The sequence below is a fragment of the Ctenocephalides felis genome, unplaced genomic scaffold (assembly GCF_003426905.1).
Source record: "Ctenocephalides felis isolate EL2017-DRISC unplaced genomic scaffold, ASM342690v1 CF-g0.4_SCAFFOLD_01886, whole genome shotgun sequence".
NCBI lineage: Eukaryota > Metazoa > Arthropoda > Insecta > Siphonaptera > Pulicidae > Ctenocephalides > Ctenocephalides felis.
In genome coordinates, this window is record NW_020538040.1 from 162,009,485 (window position 1) to 162,031,581 (window position 22,097).

A 22,097-nucleotide genomic window follows, 5' to 3' on the forward strand; every position below is an offset into this window, starting at 1 on the left:
AGTGATCGCGACCAAAACAACTAACAACGAAAGAAAATACTTTTGTTATGGATTTTCAACTAATTCCGTTTATCTCTCGACAGCGACGTCGAAAGAATCAAGGTCATTGCTGGTTATACATCTATTTCGCTGTACTTTCAAATATTATTGCTAAAAAATTCTTAACTTTACTTGTTCAGATATCAGTAGGGACAATTTTACACGGGAGGGCAAAAGGTCTTTAAGCTCCGCTCTACTCTATCCCAATCCTTTGAATTTGAATTCCTAAAAATTTAGAGACGGCGGAAAAGTTAGAGGAAAAATTGTTAACAATTGGGGAATTGATCTCGTTATTAATTAATAAAATAAAATAATTAATGGGGAACGAGATCAATTCCCCACTTTCGAAACGACATTGAGTTTTATCGTTATTAAGAAGTTATTAGAGTTAAATCAGTTTGAAATAGCAATGTCATTTTTAAAGGTACTGTTATTGCTAATTTTTAATGATAATAGACATGATAGGTTACGGTCAATAGGTTCAGATCTCTATCGTTCCGAATTCCATTTTTGCGTTAAAGCATCGGAAGAGGCAGCCGCACAGGCGCGCGGTCTTGCGGTTCATTGCAATCACGAGACATAGATACACGGACAGATAGAGTTTGTGTTTTTGTTTTGTTCTGAAGCCTGACAGCTTGACATAAAATACGCATGTACAAAAGCATGCTTTCGTAATAGGCGCACTGTGTTAAACACACACTCGTTATTGTGTTTTGCGATTACAATTAATGACCGTTTCCCTTTTTGGTAAAACATGTTGACAATAACAAACCGCTTTTGGTACTCGTAATGCAACTTTGCAACATTGCTTTAATTGATTATCTACGAAATTGATTTAAACGAATGGCCGCTCAATGATTTTGCGCCAAGTATGAATATATGTTCTAGCGTATAACTAATATTTTTCATGTTTGGTTGAAATTTGCATATGGTGAAATTGATTTAAATAAAGTTTCTGAAGTGTTGTAATTGACTTGAACATGATTTTGTAATAGAGATAAACAGTGAAATATGCCATATTTTAAGTGGTATGCCGGTTCTTAATCTTTTACCCGATTATGTGAAACATCACTTTTACAATTTTAATTAAGGATTATGTATATAAGTCTTCATATTCATTCATTTTAACATTTTTAACTTCCCGTAGGGTAAGTTATTGTAATGGGCCGAAAATCGAAATTGAAAATTTTTACATTTTTTGACGTTTTGAAGGTTTCTGAACATTTTGGCATACCTCAGAAAAAATGAATGTGTGTGTGTGTGTGTATGGATACAAATTTTCAGGCACGTTTTCGGGCGCACGAATCAACCGATTTGAATGGTTCAAAAACATTCGATTCCTATTGATAGGGAGAAGAGCTGATTAGTTTTTGGCAAAGACAGGTCCAGCCGTTTTGGAGATACGGAGCAAAGAGTGCAGAAAATAGAAATCGAGTTCTTCAGAGAACGGAGCATCCGATTTGAATGATCTAAAAAAAATTCAATTAGTAATGATTGGGAGAAGTAGTTATTAGTTTTTGGCATAGGCAGGCATAACCATTTCGGAGATACAGAGCTAAATGTGCAAAAAATGGCAGTTTTTGAGAGAACTAAGCGTCCGATTTGAATGATTTAAAAAACTTTCTGCTTGTTTTAACAAAATAATTGATTTGAAAAAAATAATGTTTTTGTTTCAAAATTTTTCTTTTAAATTTTTTTTTTTCAAAAAAAAATTTTTTTTTGTATATTGAAAATAATTCAGGTTTTAATCGTAATTCTGACTAAAGTTCTAATGTACTTTAAACAAATATGTTTGACTTTGCAATTCAGTTTATATAATTCTTATAAATATTAGACAATGTTACAATATTTATAATAATCTATTTGAAAACATTCAATATTTCTCAAGCATTTTGTTACGGTACGGGAAGTTCCAGCAATTTGCTTTAAGGCACGATGCCATACACCCCACTAGTTATATTTAATATAGTGCCTACTATTTCAATTGGTTAATTATTATTATTAATTTATTGACCAGATGTTGATTTATCTTTTTAATAAAATATTTGCATGGTTCGCAATACTGTAGTATAGGTGTTAGGTTTAATCCACCTGTAAATTATTATCTATTGTCTAGGTCTAATAGTCATAATTTCAAGTCTGTAATGAAAGTTGCGCGTTCTTAATGTGAAGAAATTTAATTAACCCAGACATTAACGTACGTAAAATATAAAATGGAAACTACGGCAGAAGACTATTTATCTGATTTACGTTAGCTTTATAAGAAGTGATTTGTTACTGAACATTACAAGCGTTATCATAGGACTTTCGAGTAGAGATCGAAATGAGTCCGAAGTGAAATTATAAACGCAGCCATTCAAGTTACCGTGAGCGTTCTGCATTGAATTAATTAGCATGCTAGAGAAAAAATTCAAATAAAATGCATACGATCTGGGTCATAAACATGTATAATTAAGTCACGACATACTTGTTGTTTAAAAGAGCATTTAGAAATTTAATAAAACAAATAACAGCGCGTGGTCATTATGTAAAATGATATTTTCTTAATTTGTATCCGACCTTTTTTACTATATCGCATACTAATTGGTAAATCATTAAGCTGATCAAAAAGTTAGCTTCATGTTGAATATTAATATTTTTCGTTATGCTGTAGAAGTCATATTGGTTAAGACTATTTTTCTAGGGACAGTTGTGACAGGCATAAAAATAGATTAAAAATAACTTACCCTACGGGAAGTTAACAAAAGGAGCAAAATAAACTATCTAACAATAAGCAAAAACAGCAAAAACTTACAGCAAAAATACAAACAAAGTGATCTGTCTGTATACAGTTATCAGTTATGATTCAAAGAATTGGAACATGAAATCTTACTTTTGACTCTTTAAAAGCAATGCGGTCTACAGATCATGTTAATGAGTTAATATAAGGCATTGACTGGAAACTTGTTCAAACAATCATTCTTTATCTTTTTTCCTTTGGACCCTATCTGAAAATCAGTAAAGTTTAGACTGTCACTACCGTACCCAGTCTTCCCTATCTCATGAAACGGATTAGTACATATGCCAACATGGATATGTTAGACTATTTTCACCTAGAACTTATGGTTTAACCATATATGTTATTTATTACATATGCATTTACATCACCAATTTATATCATGGGAAAATATCACTCTCTAATTTAAAAAATAGTAAAAGTTCAAACGTTTTCACTAGTCATGCAGCTGCCTTAGAAACTGGTATATGGTCGTAAAAAACTAGTTTATTTCTGAATCTGAATATATTTAAAAATAACCTTAATTATTGAAAGATAGCAATCGAAAAGCAATAGAAATACATTTTATATCTGTATTTTAGAAATATTTTTTTTCATTTAATCTATTTAGCATCTGGTCAAAATAGCTGAAACAACGTTGTTCAGCGCTCGGTTCGGCTTTAATTTTATTGTATCATGCGGATTTATTTTAAACAAACAAGATCATTGTACTTCTTAATGAAATCATGACAATGCAATAAAATTTTATACATAAACGTTAATACTCGTGCAATGTTTTTAAGCACTAAATGTTGTTAGCGGTTCGTATCATAATCTCTGACGGACAATGCTGCCGGTCAGTATATCTTTGTGATATTTTCTTTGTATTTTGACCCACAGGGCAGGGCTCTTTAAATAAACTACTTTTCTGACTGTTTTATATCTTTGGCTTTATTTTTTTATTATTCGCGGTGTGATCAGATTTATACTATAGCGATGGAGATGGCATTGCCAAGGAAAGAGAGGAAGATTTGAGGATGAAATCTTAAAAAAATCTGTGTATTTTATTGATTGCATGCGGTTAATTTTTCCATATTTAAAATATTACAAATTGTTTTATAAATTATAATCATAAGGATTAAAAATATATTTTTTATTTATTGTGAGAAAAGAAGGTTAAAATGTTGCGGGAAATTGTGTTATTATTTTTTACTGTGGTACTAGAAATGCTGTTAACGATTATGGTTCCAAAAGCTTAAATAAACAAAAGTAATAAAAATGAACCACAATAACCGATGATGATCACAATTTCACCAAAGCTCTAAGTTGCACTTAAAAGCTCATAATTTTCAAACAATGTGAGATATTTTCCATCTAATTTTTTTCAGGACAGTTGCGGTCAATACTATCACCCTGTGCTTGCTGGTTGAACTTTTATAGCTAATTGTCAATATAAAGGCGTCAGTTATTCAAAGGTTCAGTTAAAATAATAAAAATACATTAATTGTATGCGAAAAAAAATTAAACTCTTGTTTCCATTGTCGAATCGGACATAGCGTTGTTTTTATATGACCTCATTTCTTTATATAAAACTACAAATACCCAAATCCGTACAATTAAAGCCTTACCCATCAATTTAGCGAAAAGAACAATGCACTCGTGACATGGTGAGAATTCGCCGATGTTCAAATCGCGTAGGTTTTTACGATACTCCTCAACCGTTTCAAATCAACACAAAAAAACTCATATGGATTTGAATTGAATTCGCTAATTATAAATATTTGAATATAAAAATAGAAAAAAATCCTTAGCTTGATCAGTATTTGTAAAATTTGTTTTTATTGTCACATATGTAATACTATTAATCTCTTTTTGCGAGCAATTTTGTTTTCACAATTTCCTATTCAGAAAAGATAAACTATTTACATAGTATGGTTCAAGGTATTTTCAGAGAGCCTGATGACAAGCTTATTCACTTGATATGATACTATCTATATTTACAAGGTTTTCACTTGTAAATATAGATAGCAATATGTTTTCAAGTGAAAATAGCACTTTCCTGGCATTGCTGCATCAATAGAAAATTTATCAATATTACAGAAATTGTAATAAAAACATTTTCACATAGAGATAGGACTATTGTTGGGTTACCTTCTGAAAAAGTGACGTTGTTAAGTATATCTTAGTATATCATCACGATAGCTTATAGGAGTCTTAAGTCACTGGTTTCCAACTTTTTTGCTCCGCGCCCCCTGCTCTAATAAAAAAAATTGTTGCGTCTCCCTTAATTTTTTCAACAATATAATTTTATGAATATTCAACTGATATTATCAGACTACAATTTAATATGCAATATTATGTGAAAATTTGAATAAAAACTAATTATTTTTTGTTTATTTTTTATTGTTATTTCAAAAATGTTGGGTAATTTTCGAAAATAGTATTCCCCCCGAGGGAGCGCGCCCCACAGGTTAGAAACCGCTGCCTTAAGCCTGTAAAAAAACTTTAAATTTTGAAAATATCTTAAATTGATCTTACTTATATTGTATTACATATTATTATATTTCGTTTTCAACATTCATAATGCGAATTTGTACGCTTTATTTTTTCTATTTGTATTCATTCTTAATATGCTGCTTTTTATTTTCATTTGCATTAAATATTATTTTGAAAGATTAACCTTAAATGCTTATTGCTTTAACTAAATTTAAGTGTTATGAGTTCAAATAAAATAAATAATGTCTAACAAATGATTACAATTATTTCAAATTGCAAGCAACCAGATGTCTATTTCTATACCTTATTTATTTTAATTTTACGTTTATTTCTTTTAATACTTAAAACATTCCGCTGTTTATTATCCTCGTGCGTATTTACACTTTTTTTTTTCTTGCATATTCTGGTTTCAATGTGTAAAGTATATGTGCAAAAAAATGAAATAAATAAACTGTCAATTAATCAGATCGAATTTTGCTCAAATGAGATTGTAGATAACGAGTTTGATTTAACTGTACTGGCGGATCGCATGCGCGTAGCGGAGAACCTGCTTAGTACGGAACTCAGGTTAAACGGAAGTTCATCATATAAAGTGAATACAGGTTTTGTTTCCAGGAAAAATGTGAGAATATAGGTCAGCTATAAAAATAACTCAAATTACAACTTGCTTTGCACATTCCTTTTGAGCTAAGCTTTTCTAGCTAAGTTATGACCAATGTGCTCAATAATATATATTTTTTACACAATGATTGGAATAAGTAGCGGTTTAAAATTTTTACTTATGTTTAGCCTGAAAATAATCGAAAAAATCATACTTTGAAATCTGACATACAATAGTTATGATATAGATAGCAATATGTTTTCAAGTGAAAATAGCACTTTCCTGGCATTGCTGCATCAATAGAAAATTTATCAATATTACAGAAATTGTAATAAAAACATTTTCACATAGAGATAGGACTATTGTTGGGTTACCTTCTGAAAAAGTGACGTTGTTAAGTATATCTTAGTATATCATCACGATAGCTTATAGGAGTCTTAAGTCACTGGTTTCCAACTTTTTTGCTCCGCGCCCCCTGCTCTAATAAAAAAAATTGTTGCGTATTATGTGAAAATTTGAATAAAACTAATTATTTTTTGTTTTTTTTTATTGTTATTTCAAAAATGTTGGGTTATTTTCGAAAATAGTATTCCCCCCAGGGAGCGCGCCCCACAGGTTAGAAACCGCTGCCTTAAGCCTGTAAAAAAACTTTAAATTTTGAAATATCTTAAATTGATCTTACTTATATTGTATTACATATTATTTATTTCGTTTTCAACATTCATAATGCGAATTTGTACGCTTTATTTTTTCTATTTGTATTCATTCTTAATATGCTGCTTTTTATTTTCATTAATAAAAATACTCGTCCCATTACAGAAATTGTGATAATAATATATCATACAGAGATGTGATAACAGATTGGGTTGCCATCTGTCAAATAGACTAGTATTAAGTCAAATCAGCACAACAACTTATTAGACTATTAATTATGATCGCTGTTCAAAAATAATTTTAAAAAAATCTTACATTGTTTCAAATATTTATCAGTGACGCGAAATTTTAGTTTGGCTTGTTAAGGTGATGCAATAAATACAGTGGTCAATGAACTGTGATCAACTTTAGTTTTGATGAAATATACTTAAACGTTTTTTGGGCTTGGGGTGTAAGTAGTTTTCTCATTGATTTAATTAAAACTACGGTGGCCATATTTTTTAACGTAATAACCGAGACGGTAATTTTTAGCGGTGCTATTCTGGTATATGGTATGGTTAAGTAGGATTTTAAAACAACAAATACAATAAAAATTTAAATAAATCTTTTTTTTGGTCAGAAATTCTGACTTCAAGTAAGAACTTTCATATTTTATATCTTTTATTTCGCTTCTAATCTTTGTGTGAAATTCTGTTAAAAAAATTCTATACTTCGGGATAATCTGGGACAAAAGATCTAAATCCGGGACAAATTTTGTTTAGAAAAACCCGGGACACAAGGTGGAAATTCGGGACTACCGGGACGTATGGTCACCTTATTAAAACATTATTTGCCAATTACAAAAATAAAATGATTATATGTTTATTACCAATACGTATTTATCATACAGACAACTCCAAAAAGTATCATAAATATTTTGCTGTTTTGTCTGTAGCTATTTATTGTTTATATAAACTTCAAAGAATTTATATACCAAAAACGAATTTAGTTCATTTAACTCTATCCCAGACTTATTTTAAACTTTCATTCTCCCGGTGTATGGACTGAAATATCCTGTTTATGTTTCGAATAAATTTTCAAGCTTAATGATAAATATTTGTGTCTTTCTGCTCGTGCTCAAACGATTTTCTTTATTTTTACCCCTAAGTAAATGTACTGTTCTCGTCAGTTCGCACTGAACACATGTGCTGGCCATATGTCAGGATTTCAAAGGATGGTATTTTGCAGTGATCCTTCAGTCGGCTAGGAACGCTTGTAGATTTTTTTTGTTAAAATTCTTGAGATTTCATTCAGCTGAGTCTGAGTTGTATTTTGGATTTTCAAGTATTTTTTTTTTTTTGTATCTAACGTAATTGACTCCCTGCATTCGATATACGAATTTACGTACGAAGGAATATTTTCATACATATGATTATTCTGATTTTGCACGTTGGAAATTTTTGAAGACCATAATTAAAGAATTTTAAATATTTTAGATAATTAAATAATTAAAAGTATGCAATAGTATGCAGTATAATAAATAGTGTGCATATTAATAATTTAAATATGTAAAAGTTAAATGGATTTATTGATTGCTTCCAATGGCTTCAGATGCGGATAAAGCACAACATATCAAAGCTGTCCAAGGTTGTTGAGTTAATAAATCGAATCTAATAAAGAAGAATTTTACATGCAAGAATGTTTTTTATTAACTTGTTTATAATGAATTAAAACTAGAGGTATACGAGCATGGCATTTATGCCAATACTTACTTATGTTTTCTGTGTAATCAATTTTTTGTACTATTTATCTAAATCGGTTAGGCTGTGCTCCCCAAAATTTGGCAATGCATTCATATATTTGTCCACACTTTCACATACGCAACTGTAAGGTATAAAAAAGCTGAAGATATGAAAAAAATATATTTTATTTTAGGCTATATCAATATCTTGCCCTACGGATTATTTTCCAGTTGGTCAAATAATACTTTATTAATTATTACATAGAAAAATACAAATAACTATTAAATAAGTGGTATGTTTAAGACAACATATAGGTATTGATTTTTAATATTAATAATTTTTTTTTTAGCAGGCCAGTATGAGCCTGGGGGATATGCCACCCAGGTGCAGCATCGACAGAACATGACGCAACGCGAAGATGTTCTCAAATTTGAACAGGGTCGCATCAAGGCCCTGCAGGAAGAGCGACTCCACATACAAAAGAAAACTTTTACAAAATGGATGAATTCCTTCTTGCAAAAGGTGAGATATAAGATGAGAATATAAAAATATTCTAGATAATTTGAGCTACATAATAGAAATCAAATTTAAAGCACGTAATGAAATATGTATTATTTGTTGGTACCAAAATATATTTAAAAATAGCAGATTTATATTTAGTGGATTTTATAAAAAAAAATTTAAACGATGTCATCTCCCCAGCATTTGGCATAGAAACAACTGCCAGCACGTTCTGCCTGTTTAGTATTATCTTTTAGTTATTTAAGGAATATCTCCCCTTCATCTCACCTAAAATCATGAGCCATATAGGACCGTATATGTTAACAAATATAGAGCAGATGACATCGTAAGTAGGGTAGATTTACCCATATATATCACATTTAAACTTCCTTTGCTCAGATGATAGGTATTTTTAGATCAAACTCAGTTTTTCATTTGCAAAATTGTAATGAAATGAAAACCATCGAGCGGCACAGTGGCTATTAAAGTTTTTGTTGCTCCGAATTGAAAGGATATGACGAAGCGACTTACTTAAGCGTCCACAGTCACGGTTTGTCGACTGTAAATCTTACATTTCAAATCAAATCTTACATATATATGTGTATAAAAACCAAACGTTGAAAATGGACGTTTCCGCCAATTGTAGGAACAATTTTTGACAATGGACGAAAGAATGCAATTATAACATTTTTTGTTCATTCATAAAAATTTAGGTCAAACTATTTATTTAAATTAAAGGATATTGTAAAATGATTTCTAAAGTAAGAATATGTCACATGTAAAAGAAAACTATTGTTTATTTTTTTGATAATTTCTTTAATTGCAAGAGTTTAGTAATATTTTCTAAAATTAGCATGCTTGAACTACGATGACCATTAATAATTACTTACTATAGGTTCGGGATATAAATTTTGATTCATTACTTGTAATCTGCTAATTTTGAGCGTAATGTTAATTGTGGATGATGTATACCTACTACATACGCTTTACTTAACAAAATTGATTCTGTTTTTATTTATTTTCCCTGATATCACAATCATATGCATACAATAATTATAAAAGATAATCTAAGTCCACAATGTTTGTAATTTAATGATACCCACACACGCGCATATAAAAGTGATATTGGTATACCTCAAGTTGCATATGGCAAATATCTCAAAATGATCTAATTCATTTCAGTAGTAATAACTTTTAGATTACAACGTTGTGCAAATTGTTTCCTAACTTCGTTGATGAAGGCATATAATTATAATTTTTCGCGAAAATTTCATAATGAGATTTCACATAGCGCGAGAGCAGAATGTGACAGGTCCCATTGCATCCAATGCATTCCATGTGAACTCTCCTGGCTTCTAGAGTTCCATTTGTGGTGATCGCAATTATTTCTGTATATGTAGCTATGCGAATAGCTGATGGTGAAACCCGGCATAACGCCCATATAGTTCTAGAGCATTGATTCTAAAACATTTGAAATGCATGATTTCATATACATAATAATTTAGGAGAAAACTAGTGGTGCAAGGCATCGGGCCCTTAGAGCAAATTGCAGGAGCTTACCGTACCCTAATTTTAAATTTAAAAAAACTTTTTTTTAAAAAAGTGATTATGATCAATTTTGACCGCCAAATGGCATTTTTTGTCATTTTTTCCCTTTATCTCCGAAACCGCTGGGCCTGTTTTTCCAAAAATTTACACAATCATTAATTTTGCCAACTCAAGTAAAATGGTTTTTGAATCATTCAAATCGGACGCTAAATTCTCTCAAAAACTCAATTGTTGTATTTGGCGCTTCTTGCACCGTATCTTCGAAACGGCTGAACCTGCCTTTGTCAAAAATTAGCTCATCTCTCTTTCAATACAAATCGAATGCTTTTGGAATTATTCAAACCTACTACATACGCTTTACTTAACAAAATATGATTCTGTTTTTATTTATTTTCCCTGATATCACATCATATGCATACAATTAATAAAAGATAATCTAAGTCCAACAAATGTTTGTAATTGTAATGATTACCCACACACGCGCATATAAAAGTGATATTGGTATACCTCAAGTTGCCTATGGCAAATATCTCAAAATGATCTAATTCATTTCAGTAGTAATAACTTTTGATTACAACGTTGTGCAAATTGTTTCCTAACTTCGTTGATGAAGGCATTAATTATAATTTTTCGCGAAAATTTCATAATGAGATTTCCATAGCGTGCGGAGCAGCAGAATGTGACAGGTCCCATTGCATCCAATGCATTCCATGTGAACTCTCCTGGCTTCTAGAGGTTCCATGTTGGTGATCGCAATTATTTCTGTATATGTAGCTATGCGAATAGCTGATGGTGAAACCCGCATAACGCCCATATAGTTCTAGAGCATTGATTCTAAAACATTTGAAATGCATGATTTCATATACATAATAATTTAGGAGAAAACTAGTGGTGCAAGGCATCGGGCCCTTAGAGCAAATTGCAGGAGCTTACCGTACCCTAATTTTAAATTTAAAAAAACTTTTTTTTAAAAAAGTGATTATGATCAATTTTGACCGCCAAATGGCATTTTTTGTCATTTTTTCCCTTTATCTCCGAAACCGCTGGGCCTGTTTTTCCAAAAATTTACACAATCATTAATTTTGCCAACTCAAGTAAAATGGTTTTTGAATCATTCAAATCGGACGCTAAATTCTCTCAAAAACTCAATTGTTGTATTTGGCGCTTCTTGCACCGTATCTTCGAAACGGCTGAACCTGCCTTTGTCAAAAATTAGCTCATCTCTCTTTCAATACAAATCGAATGCTTTTGGAATTATTCAAATAGGTTGAAATGTGTTCTCGACATTATACACATACGTACATACTACATACATTCATACACAGACACACATACATCAATCCATATTTTCTAAGGAATGTCAAAATATTCAACGTCATATTGAAACGTAAAGATATGCAGAAAATTTCATTTTCGTTTTTTTTGCGATTACTATATCTTATCCTACGGGAAGTTAATAATCAACGACATCAAGCAAAAAATGTTTGATTATCTTGGTCTTGTCGATTGTCTAATTTTTTGATCACCTTCGGTAATATCAGTTAGATATACAAATTTTTCAATATTTCAAACATTTATACCATGAAAAATTGAGATTTCCCAATTATATTTTCGATTAGTAACTTTAAAAGTTAGCGTTACAATCTGTAACACGAAATTACAAAATTAATCTAATCAATCTAAACTTAGAATAAAAACGCTTCAAAATAACATGAAGTTCAATTATAATTAATTTTTTTATTTGCCTATATTTCATTAACAAAATAACTATTTTTTGCACCAGCTTCTTGGCTACCTTTATGATGGCTGTATTTATAATTTATTTGTTTAAAAAGCATAATATAGTTTTCATTGCCACCTTTTTAAAGAACTAAGGTAAAATATTTTATATAGTTTATATGAGTATTTTGAGTATTTTGAAAATTGGATATTTTTTATATCTTTATGAACTTGAATAAATCGTCGGGGTTTTTAAATATATTGCTTAAAAAAGATAAATCGGTTAGATATTTATAATAGTTATGTACCAACTTTATAATTTATTTTAGAAATTAGTGTTTCCATTTTTGACATGAATTTTTAAATTGTATAATTTTATTCAATAAGAGTTAAAACTAATCATTTCCATAAATAATATTAGCAGACAAATGTATTATTTTATAATTTTCAAGACAGCAGCAAATATCTACAATATATGTGTGTCTTGAGCAAATATTTCAACGTCGCTATTGAGAAAGTTGGAACTATATAGAATCTCGCAGAGATATGCTTTACTACTGTTTCTCTGAAGAAAACAAAGGTTGAATACCGCTATTACAGATCAGTACGACCTCCTAACGATCTTGTGCATATTCTGCGAGAAATCAGCAATTTCTTCAATGAATAGAATAATTATTTCTATAATGAACATGTCTAGCGGAGCAACACATGAATCATAATAAAACATAGCATTAAAGTATTGTAACTTTTTAAAACACTTAATAATTTTATAAGTGTCTTTTATAAAAAAAATAAAAGACTCTTATATAAATGCTTTTTTATGAACATATAAAATCAAGAAAAAATAGTAAAATATTTAATTAGAACTAATATACATTCGATTATCAATTATCCATAATTATTATTTTTAGGCCCGCATGGAAGTGGAGGATCTGTTCACAGACCTGGCTGATGGTAGAAAATTATTAAAGTTATTAGAAATTATATCTGGTGAAAAACTTGCAAAACCTAATACGGGTCGTATGCGTGTACATAAAATAGAAAATGTGAACAAAAGTTTAGCATTTTTACACACAAAGGTATAATATTTAATTATAAATACACTAATATATATAAATAAATATATTTAATTTATGTATTTATTCTTACGACAGGTACGCTTAGAAAGTATAGGTGCTGAGGACATAGTCGACGGAAATCCTCGACTTATATTAGGTTTAATATGGACTATAATTTTGAGATTTCAAATACAAGAAATCGAAATTGATGTGGTATGTATTTTATAATTTTTTATTTGTTCATTTAAATGAACTTCAAATTACTTTTAATGTACTTTCTACAGGACGAAGAAAATGAAAGTAGTGAGAAAAAATCTGCAAAGGATGCATTGCTATTATGGTGCCAAAGGAAGACAAATGGATACCCGGGCGTTCACATCCAAGATTTTACCACCTCCTGGAGATCCGGTCTCGGATTTAATGCTCTTATCCATTCACACAGACCTGATCTATTCCCTTGGAGTTCTTTACAGCCCGGTAAAAATATTGAAAATTTAAATCATGCCTTCGAAGTTGCCCATTCAGAACTTGGCATTCCGCGATTGCTTGATGCCGAAGATGTCGATACAGCGCGGCCAGATGAGAAAAGTGTCATTACTTATGTGGCTTCTTACTATCATACTTTCGCCAGGATGAAAAATGAAATGAAGAGCGGTCGGAGAATTGCTAATGTTAGTAGAGATTTTTCGCTATTTATTTAATTGAGGGTTCATATAGACATTGAATATATCTTGGCATATGATTGATTGATTATGTATAATTTATATAAATTTGTTTCTTTAATAGATTATTGGTCAAATGGTCGATGCTGATAAGAGAAAGGTGCAGTATGAACGATTAACAAGTAAACTTTTAGAATGGATTTTGTTGAAAGTACGAGTTTTGGAAGACCGGCAATTTCCAAATTCACTAGAAGGGATACAGAAAGAGTTACTAAATTTTAAGCAGTATAGAACTGTTGAAAAACCACCAAAGTATGTTTAAATGCTACAATGCTCTAGAACTTTATACATTTGAATTTTGTTAATTTTTTTTTATTCTAGGTACATCGAACGCAGTGAAATCGAAGCTCTGTATTTCCACATCAACACATTACTGAAATCTTTAAATCAACCACTTTATACGCCACAAGATGGACAACTTATTCAAGATATAGAAAAAGCTTGGGAAGGATTAGAAAGAGCTGAACATAATCGTGAGGTTGCGCTCAGGGAAGAACTTTTAAGACAGGAGCGACTAGAACAGCTAAATTATAAATTTGAAAGAAAGGTAGGACGGTTATTTTTTTTATTAAGTTTTCAATCTTATGTATTTGTTTAATTATTTTGTAGAGCGTTTTAAGAGAAGGTTATTTGAAAGAAATGATTCACGTTCTTTCCGATCCAAGATATGGTTCAAACGTTGCGCAAGTGGATGCAACAGTTAAAAAACATGAAGCGATATCTGCAGACATTTTTGCAAGAGCGGAGAGATTTAATGATTTAACGAATATGGCAGATGAATTGTATCACGAAAATTATCATGGCAGAGATAGAGTCAAACTACGTGAGAACGAAGTGAGTATAAAATTTAAATCACTATTGGTAAAATAACGCAAATTGGATAATTATTTTAATTCTATTATTTGTAGGTTTTAGAAAAATGGAAGCAATTGTTGTTACTTTTAGAAAAGCATAAAACAAACTTAACTCTCTCGAGCAACCTTATGGTCATGCTCAGAGAAATTGATACTACGATGATGACAATTCAAGATTTAGAGGTAAATTACGAACTACATTTTTGAATATAATAAGTTTATTTATGAAATTTATATTCATCATTTATAAGTATATTTGTTTACTTTGTAGTCGACATTCAAGTCAGAAGATGTCGGCCCTCATCTATTAGGAGTAGAGGAATTACTGCAACAACACTCTTTGCAAGAATTGCAGGTCGGCGCGTTGGGAGAAACGCAGCGAAGATTGGGCAGACAATGCCAACAGTACCTAAATAATGGACATAAAGAAGCAGCACTTTTAGCCCAAAGTTTAGAAAAATTAAACAAGGCATATGCAGAGTAAGCTCATTGCTTGTTCGATTGTTTTACATGATATTGATTCGCACATTTCAATGTACATGTATTTTACAGTTTGTTAGAGCATAGCAAGAAGCGTCGGACACGCTTGGAAGATGCAAGAAATTTGTTTCATTTTCTGCAAGACCACGAAGATGAAGAGCGGTGGGTGGTGGAACGCCAAAGAATTTGTAAAGCCGGTATCACAGCCAAAGATCTACGTGCCGTATTTAGTCTTCAACAAAAACATAAAGCTTTGCAGGATGAAATGAAGGTAATTTTCAATAGTATTAATATTACTCAATTAATAATGGCGCGTGTTTATCTAATATTTTGGAATTTCTAGGCAAGGAAACATAAATCAGAACAATTATGCAATGCTGGGCGGAAATTGCAGGCGGATAAACATCCTCGAAGTACCGAGATTCAACAACGTGCGGAAAGTCTTTTAGCCCACTGGAAACTTCTACATGAACTTGTGGACTTGCGTAAAAAGCAATTAGATGATGCTGCAGAAGCTTATCAAGTATGGGTTATAATTTACATTTTGAGAATCATTAAATTCAGTAATTATAACAAATAATGATATTTTTTCTTTATTCGCACATAGTTCTACACCGATGCAAATGAAGCTGAATCATGGCTAAACGAAAAAATGGCATTAGTTACTTCAACTGATTATGGTACAGACGAGCCATCTGCGCAAGCTTTATTGCAGAGACATCGCGACTTGCAAGGAGAATTAAATGCTTACTCCGGTGATATTCATAGCTTGAATATTCAAGCTGATAAACTTGTGAAATCTGGAATCAATAATTTAGAGGTAATGAAAGTTACAGCTAGCGCTATTTCTAATTATTTTCTGCCATTTTCTGATGATTATTTATTATGTAAATAGTTATCTAACGAACACCAGCCCATTCCGGAGGAATATGAGCAAGAAGAATGGGTTAACGAAACTCGTTTGGTGCCTACTGAAGTTTGGGAAGATGAACCTGTGGAACGATTTGAACACATCACGGTGATGGAAGAGAGGTCTTTACCTCAAGTTAAATCTAACTACGCTTACTCTGGTCAAGGAATGAATATTAGCAAAGGCGAAGTAATGATCCTTTTAAATAAAACAAATGAAGACTGGTGGTCTGTTCGTAAGATGGACGGAACAGATGGTTTTGTACCAGCTAATCACGTTAGAGAGATCGAACCGCGAGTTATTCCCGTTCAAGTGCGGCGACCACAAAAGGTTAAAACAGTCCAGAAAGTCAAGAAAACGATTTTAGTTAAGAAAGTAGTACCTGTGAAAAGAGTAAAATCCATTAAAGCACAACCAAAGACAGCAGTTGTTAAACAATTGCAAGATGATAATAATAAGAACGTCGAAAACCGCCAGAAAAGAATTAATGAAACATATAATCAATTGCAAGAATTAGCTCAACGTCGTCATGCCTTGTTGGAGGATTCGATCTGCCTCTACGGTTTCTTCAGAGAGTGCGACGATTTTGAGAAATGGATTCACGATAAAGAGAAATTATTGAAAGCAGAAGATAAGCATTCTAATGTTGATACTGCCAAGAGGAAGTATGAAGTAAGTAATCATTTCACACATATTGTGATATACTTCCTTCAAGCAAATAACAGTTTGATTCCTATTCTAGAAATTCTTGACGGATTTATCAGCTAGTAGTAAGAGAATAGATTCCATCAATGCTGCAGTAGATGAGTTTACACGCCAAGGCCATTCACAAATGGAAAAAATAAAGGCACGTCAGCGACAAATTAATCAATTGTGGGACAATCTTAATTGGTTAAAATCGCAAACAGAAAAGAATTTGGAAGGTGCATCAAGGTACGATTGACGTTATTTTAAAATTTAAATGCTTTGGTTTTTGTTGATTAAATGGGTATTAATATATTGTTGTTTTTTTTAATATTATTATAGTGTGGAGCTGTTCCATCGTACTTGTGATGAAGCATCTGATTGGATGAATGAGAAGATGACACAATTAGATACAGCTGAATTAGGACCTGATTTGAAAACAGTTCAAGCTTTACAGAGACGACACAAAAATTTAGAACGGGAATTGGCTCCAGTCGAAGAAAAAGTTAATAGAGTGAATCTACTTGCTAATTCGTAAGTGAATTTAAAATTTAGTTCATATTGTTAAAAATCATCGAATTGCAATCTTTACAATGATTAACTGTCATTATTTTTATAAATATAATAATTATCAAATGCAAACAATATTCCTAGCATACAATACACGTTGCTATGCATCTTCTCTATGATTATAAATTAAATGCTATAAAAAATTTAATTTTATAGTGTGAAATCTTCTTATCCAAATGAGAAAAATAACGTCGATTCTCGGCAAAAAGAGATTTTACGCATGTGGAACCAAGTGAAAGAAAAAGCTATAGAACGTAGATCACGTCTTGAAAACGCTGTAGGACAACAAATTTTCATGAACAGTGCCAAGAATTTACAAGATTGGGTAGCTTTAGTTAAAGATCAAATGAAAATGGATGAAACAGTCAGAGATGTTATGACAGCTGAAAATGTTCAGAAACAACACATGGAACTCGGTGACGATATTAAAGCGCACACTGATGAGTTAGTGTTTTTTCTTATTTTTAATAAAATAAAATAATTTGTCTATAATATTATTTCTTTTCATAGATTCAAAGAAATTATTTCATTGGGTAAAAAATTAATTCATAATAATCCAAATATTCCTGAAGTGGCTGGAATTATTAAACAACTTGAAGCTGATGAAAAAGACATAAAATATTTATGGGACCGAAAGGCTGCATGGCTAAAACAATGTCTCGAGTTACAATTATTGAATAGGGAAGCAGATCAGATAGATGCATCCACATCTGGCCATGAGGCATATTTAGAGTTAAATGACCTTGGGGTATGAGTAGAAACAGAAGGTTTATTTTTATGATTACGCTTGCACTCTATATGCTAATTATTTTTTATTTTTAATTTAGAATTCTATTGATGACGTCGAAGCTTTATTAAAACGCCATATGGACTTTGAAAGCACCTTAAGCGCACAAGATGAGCGTCTGAGAGCTTTCGGTGAGCTTGCAGACAAATTGGTTAACGAGAATCATTATGATAAAAACTAGTAAGTATGCTCAATCTATCAAGAAAATATTTGTTAGTTGTTTATTCTCAAATCCAAATTTTATTTTTCAGTATTAAGGATAGAAAGCGTCAGGTTCTTGATCGCCGCCAGGCAGTGAAAAATCTGGCACAAGCTCGGTACAATGCTTTGCTTGCATCTAAAAATTATCAAGTATTTTCAGCAGAAGTTGAAGATTTCAATAATTGGTGCACTGAAAAAATGAAGACTGCTACAGATGATAGTTATAAAGATCTTAGCAATTTAGAACGTAAATTACAGAAGCATGAAGCTTTTGAAAGAGAGTTGAGAGCCAATGAAGGACAACTTCGAAATGTGAATAAGGTATATTTTATAATTTAACATCAAGTACTCAGACTAATTCAATGGTAATAATTAATGGTACTAATCATTATAAATATTTTAGACTGGGCAGTCTTTGATATCACAGAATAATCGAGGAGATGAAATTGCTCAAATATTAAATGAATTAAACAGGAAGTGGGAGGCTTTAGTTGGTCTTTCAAGAGACAAAGGCCATAGGCTTAGACAAGCTGCTAATCAGCATGGGTAATAATTTGTGAATTTTGAAATTCACCCTAAATTATCTGTGTAATAAATCTTAAATGATAATTTTATTGTTTCAATAGATTTAATAAAAGTATGGAAGATACACAGCTAAAATTAGTAGAAATTGAGAATGGATTACAAAGTGATCGCGTTGGTTCTGATTTACGTAGCTGTAAAGACCTTATAAAAAAACATCAGGTAGGAGAAACAAATGTTTTGTTCTACACATATATATCTATTTTAAATACTGATTTAATGTTAATTTTATAGGCTCTTGAGTCAGACGTATCATTATTAGAACTAAAAATTTTGGAATTAGTATCATTAGCCAAAGAAATGGCTCATGAAGGACATTTTGATGCAGACAATATAGTGAAAGAAGCTTTACAGAGACAAAAGGAGTTTAATAACTTACAAGAACCAGCAAAGAAACGCCAGGAAGCATTACAAGAAAGTTTCAAGTAAGTGGTATTTTATTTAAGTTTTGTGTTATTCAGCTAGATTGCTGGACATTTATATATCTTCATCAATTTTCAGATTCCACAAGTACAGTTTTGAACTTGAGGCAGAAATGCAGTGGATTAGAGATCATTTGCCACAAGCATCATCTGAAACGATTGGACAAAATTTGCATCAAGCACAATCTCTCCAAAAGAAGCATCGTAAATTAGAAGCTGAAATTCAGGGTCATCAAACAATGATTGATAAAACATTAGCTACTGGCAAGGCTCTGATTGAACAAAAACATCCAGAAAAGGAAAAGGTATTATATTCGTAATTGTGAGCTTTTATCATAATTTCTGTTTTGATCAGTACATTTTATATGATTGTTCATGGAAAATTTTTCTTCTTAGATGGACATCCAGTGCTGGTAAAAATTTATTAAACATAAGTGGTAAAAAGTGTATTGCATGCATTCACATGGAGTTACAGCATGTTAATGTGTGTGATTTCAAATTAGTACCCCTGATTTTTTTTAAGCTTTATTTTAATAAATTTTGTTGTGTCTTTTTCATTGTTTAGAATAGTGTGCTTTAATCACTGTTGCGAGAGAAATCATAATTTTTATAACTTATTTTCAATAAGTTTTTTGAAGATAGATTTTCTTTTATATTGCCCTTTGTGAGCTTTGTAACACTGACTTATCAGCAGTGGTTTAACAAACATATTTTAGTTTTGTCTCGACTTATTTCTAAGATTGTTTCTAATTAGGTATCTGCATTATGTACAATGCTGGAAGAAGCATGGAAAGATTTGGAACAAAAGGCTGCTGCAAGGGCTGTTAAATTAGATTTATCACTGAAAGCACAGCAATATTTCTCTGAAGCAAGTGAAATTGAGAGTTGGCTCTCTGAGAAGAATAATGTACTCAGTTCTACAGACTATGGAAGAGACAGAGATGCTGCTACTAAATTATTAACAAAGCACAAAGCTATAGAATTAGAACTTGATACATATTCAGGAATAGTAAGTGAGATGGGTCATGGTGTCTTAGCTATGGTAGCTGCAAAACATCCAGATTCGAAAACAATTCAGTCCAAACAACAGTTCTTGGAACAGCAACTTAAAATGTTACAACGACTTTCTGTTCAAAGACAACAGAGGTTAATGGAAAGCATGTATAGGTACATTCATATATAAAATAAGTCATTTATATTTAAATTGATGTATAAATAATATAATTTAAATATTATATTTAGGCATGAATACTTTTTGGAATCAGCAGATTTGGAACAATGGATTAAGGAGCATGTTCAAACTGCATCATCTGAAGATTATGGTCAAGATTATGAGCATTTATTGGTATGTTTTAACTTGCATAAAATTATATATATCAGAATACAATTTTCAATTTTTTAATAGGTCTTGCAAGCCAAATTTAATGACTTGAAACATCGCATTGAGACTGGATCGAAACGATTCAAGCAATGTGAGGAATTAGCAAAGAAATTAATTGCTAATGAAAGTCCTTATCTGCACGAAATAGAAAAACGTCAAGAACATCTGCAGTATGTATTTTTAAAACTAAACTTTACTTAGTGAAGGGATTAATTTATTTGTTAATATAATTTTATTAATTTAATTAGAAATTCTTGGCAACAATTACTGAGATTATTGCAACATCGTGAACAAAGATTACATGCAGCAGGTGAAATTCATTTATTTAATCGCGATGTAGCAGAAGCTCTATCTCGTATCCAAGATAAAGATGCTGCCTTATCAGATGATCTGGGTAGAGATTTGAATTCAGTTCTTGCATTAATTCGTAAACACGAAGGATTTGAAAATGATTTGGTTGCTTTGGAAGCACAGCTACAGGTACATTCCACAAGATATAATTTTAAGACAAAGAAATGTAACAATTTACTTCATAGGTACTAGTGGAAGATGCTGCTAGGCTTAATGCATTATATCCAGGAAACAACGCAACCCAAATTTCACAACAACAGGATATAGTAATATCAAATTGGGAAGCTTTGAAAGAACGTTCTGCCCAGCGAAGAGACCAACTACAGGCCAGCTGTGATCTTCAGAGATTTTTGACACAGGTATATCTATAGTCAATTAATCATATATTTATTTAGAATAATTTAACATAAATTATATATTTGTAGGTCAGAGATTTGACAAACTGGGCATCAGGACTACGGGCTGCTTTATTGGCTGAAGAAAAAGTTAGAGACGCTGCTGGCGCGCAAAGTCTTAAAGGAGAACATGATGCTATTAAAGGCGAAATTGAAACACGAGAGGAAAGCTTTAGAAATGTCGTTGATTTAGGAGAGGCTATGGTTCAAACCGGACATTACGCAGCTGCTGTATGTATTGACTTTATTTACTAGATTTTTTCTTTTTCTTTAATTGGTTCAAATTATTCATTTATTTCTCAGGAGGTTGATGAAAAATGCAGTGCGTTGCTTGATGAACGCCAAAAGCTCCACACCGCCTGGCAGCATAAGAAGGTACATTTGGACCAGTTAATCGACTTGCACTTCTTTCTTCGTGATGCCAAGCAGATTGATAACTTATCAAGTGCCCAAGAAGCAGCATTGGTCAGTTCTGATTTTGGCCAGTCTGTAGAAGTTGTAGATGCACAAGTTAAGAAACATGATGCATTTGAAAAATTAATAAATACGCAAGAAGAAAAAGTAGCCGCTTTGCAAGAGCATGGGTCTAAACTTGTGGAGCAAAACCATTTTGACAGCGAACGAATTGGAAGGAGAATGAATGAGGTAAAAATTAACAAACAATGA

General features: G+C 31.6%; 1 protein-coding gene across 2 annotated transcripts in view; it reads left to right on the top strand.

Moving 5' to 3' along the window:
• Window positions 1-22,097, top strand: part of LOC113377391 (spectrin beta chain, non-erythrocytic 1) — a 38,799-nt gene that overhangs the window by 8,785 nt on the left and 7,917 nt on the right. For both annotated transcript variants that reach the window (XM_026617697.1, XM_026617698.1), the window contains exons 2-31: window positions 8,616-8,788; window positions 12,946-13,113; window positions 13,189-13,305; window positions 13,377-13,763; window positions 13,879-14,066; window positions 14,136-14,361; window positions 14,424-14,648; window positions 14,723-14,851; window positions 14,940-15,148; window positions 15,221-15,419; window positions 15,492-15,671; window positions 15,756-15,968; window positions 16,044-16,730; window positions 16,801-16,991; window positions 17,085-17,276; window positions 17,469-17,756; window positions 17,823-18,060; window positions 18,140-18,279; window positions 18,351-18,621; window positions 18,704-18,846; window positions 18,927-19,044; window positions 19,117-19,307; window positions 19,384-19,609; window positions 20,059-20,471; window positions 20,547-20,649; window positions 20,710-20,855; window positions 20,934-21,165; window positions 21,222-21,395; window positions 21,462-21,662; window positions 21,735-22,076. In XM_026617697.1, coding sequence (XP_026473482.1) covers window positions 8,616-8,788; window positions 12,946-13,113; window positions 13,189-13,305; window positions 13,377-13,763; window positions 13,879-14,066; window positions 14,136-14,361; window positions 14,424-14,648; window positions 14,723-14,851; window positions 14,940-15,148; window positions 15,221-15,419; window positions 15,492-15,671; window positions 15,756-15,968; window positions 16,044-16,730; window positions 16,801-16,991; window positions 17,085-17,276; window positions 17,469-17,756; window positions 17,823-18,060; window positions 18,140-18,279; window positions 18,351-18,621; window positions 18,704-18,846; window positions 18,927-19,044; window positions 19,117-19,307; window positions 19,384-19,609; window positions 20,059-20,471; window positions 20,547-20,649; window positions 20,710-20,855; window positions 20,934-21,165; window positions 21,222-21,395; window positions 21,462-21,662; window positions 21,735-22,076 — 6,710 coding nt within the window. The remainder of the gene's footprint in view (window positions 1-8,615; window positions 8,789-12,945; window positions 13,114-13,188; window positions 13,306-13,376; window positions 13,764-13,878; window positions 14,067-14,135; window positions 14,362-14,423; window positions 14,649-14,722; window positions 14,852-14,939; window positions 15,149-15,220; window positions 15,420-15,491; window positions 15,672-15,755; window positions 15,969-16,043; window positions 16,731-16,800; window positions 16,992-17,084; window positions 17,277-17,468; window positions 17,757-17,822; window positions 18,061-18,139; window positions 18,280-18,350; window positions 18,622-18,703; window positions 18,847-18,926; window positions 19,045-19,116; window positions 19,308-19,383; window positions 19,610-20,058; window positions 20,472-20,546; window positions 20,650-20,709; window positions 20,856-20,933; window positions 21,166-21,221; window positions 21,396-21,461; window positions 21,663-21,734; window positions 22,077-22,097) is intronic.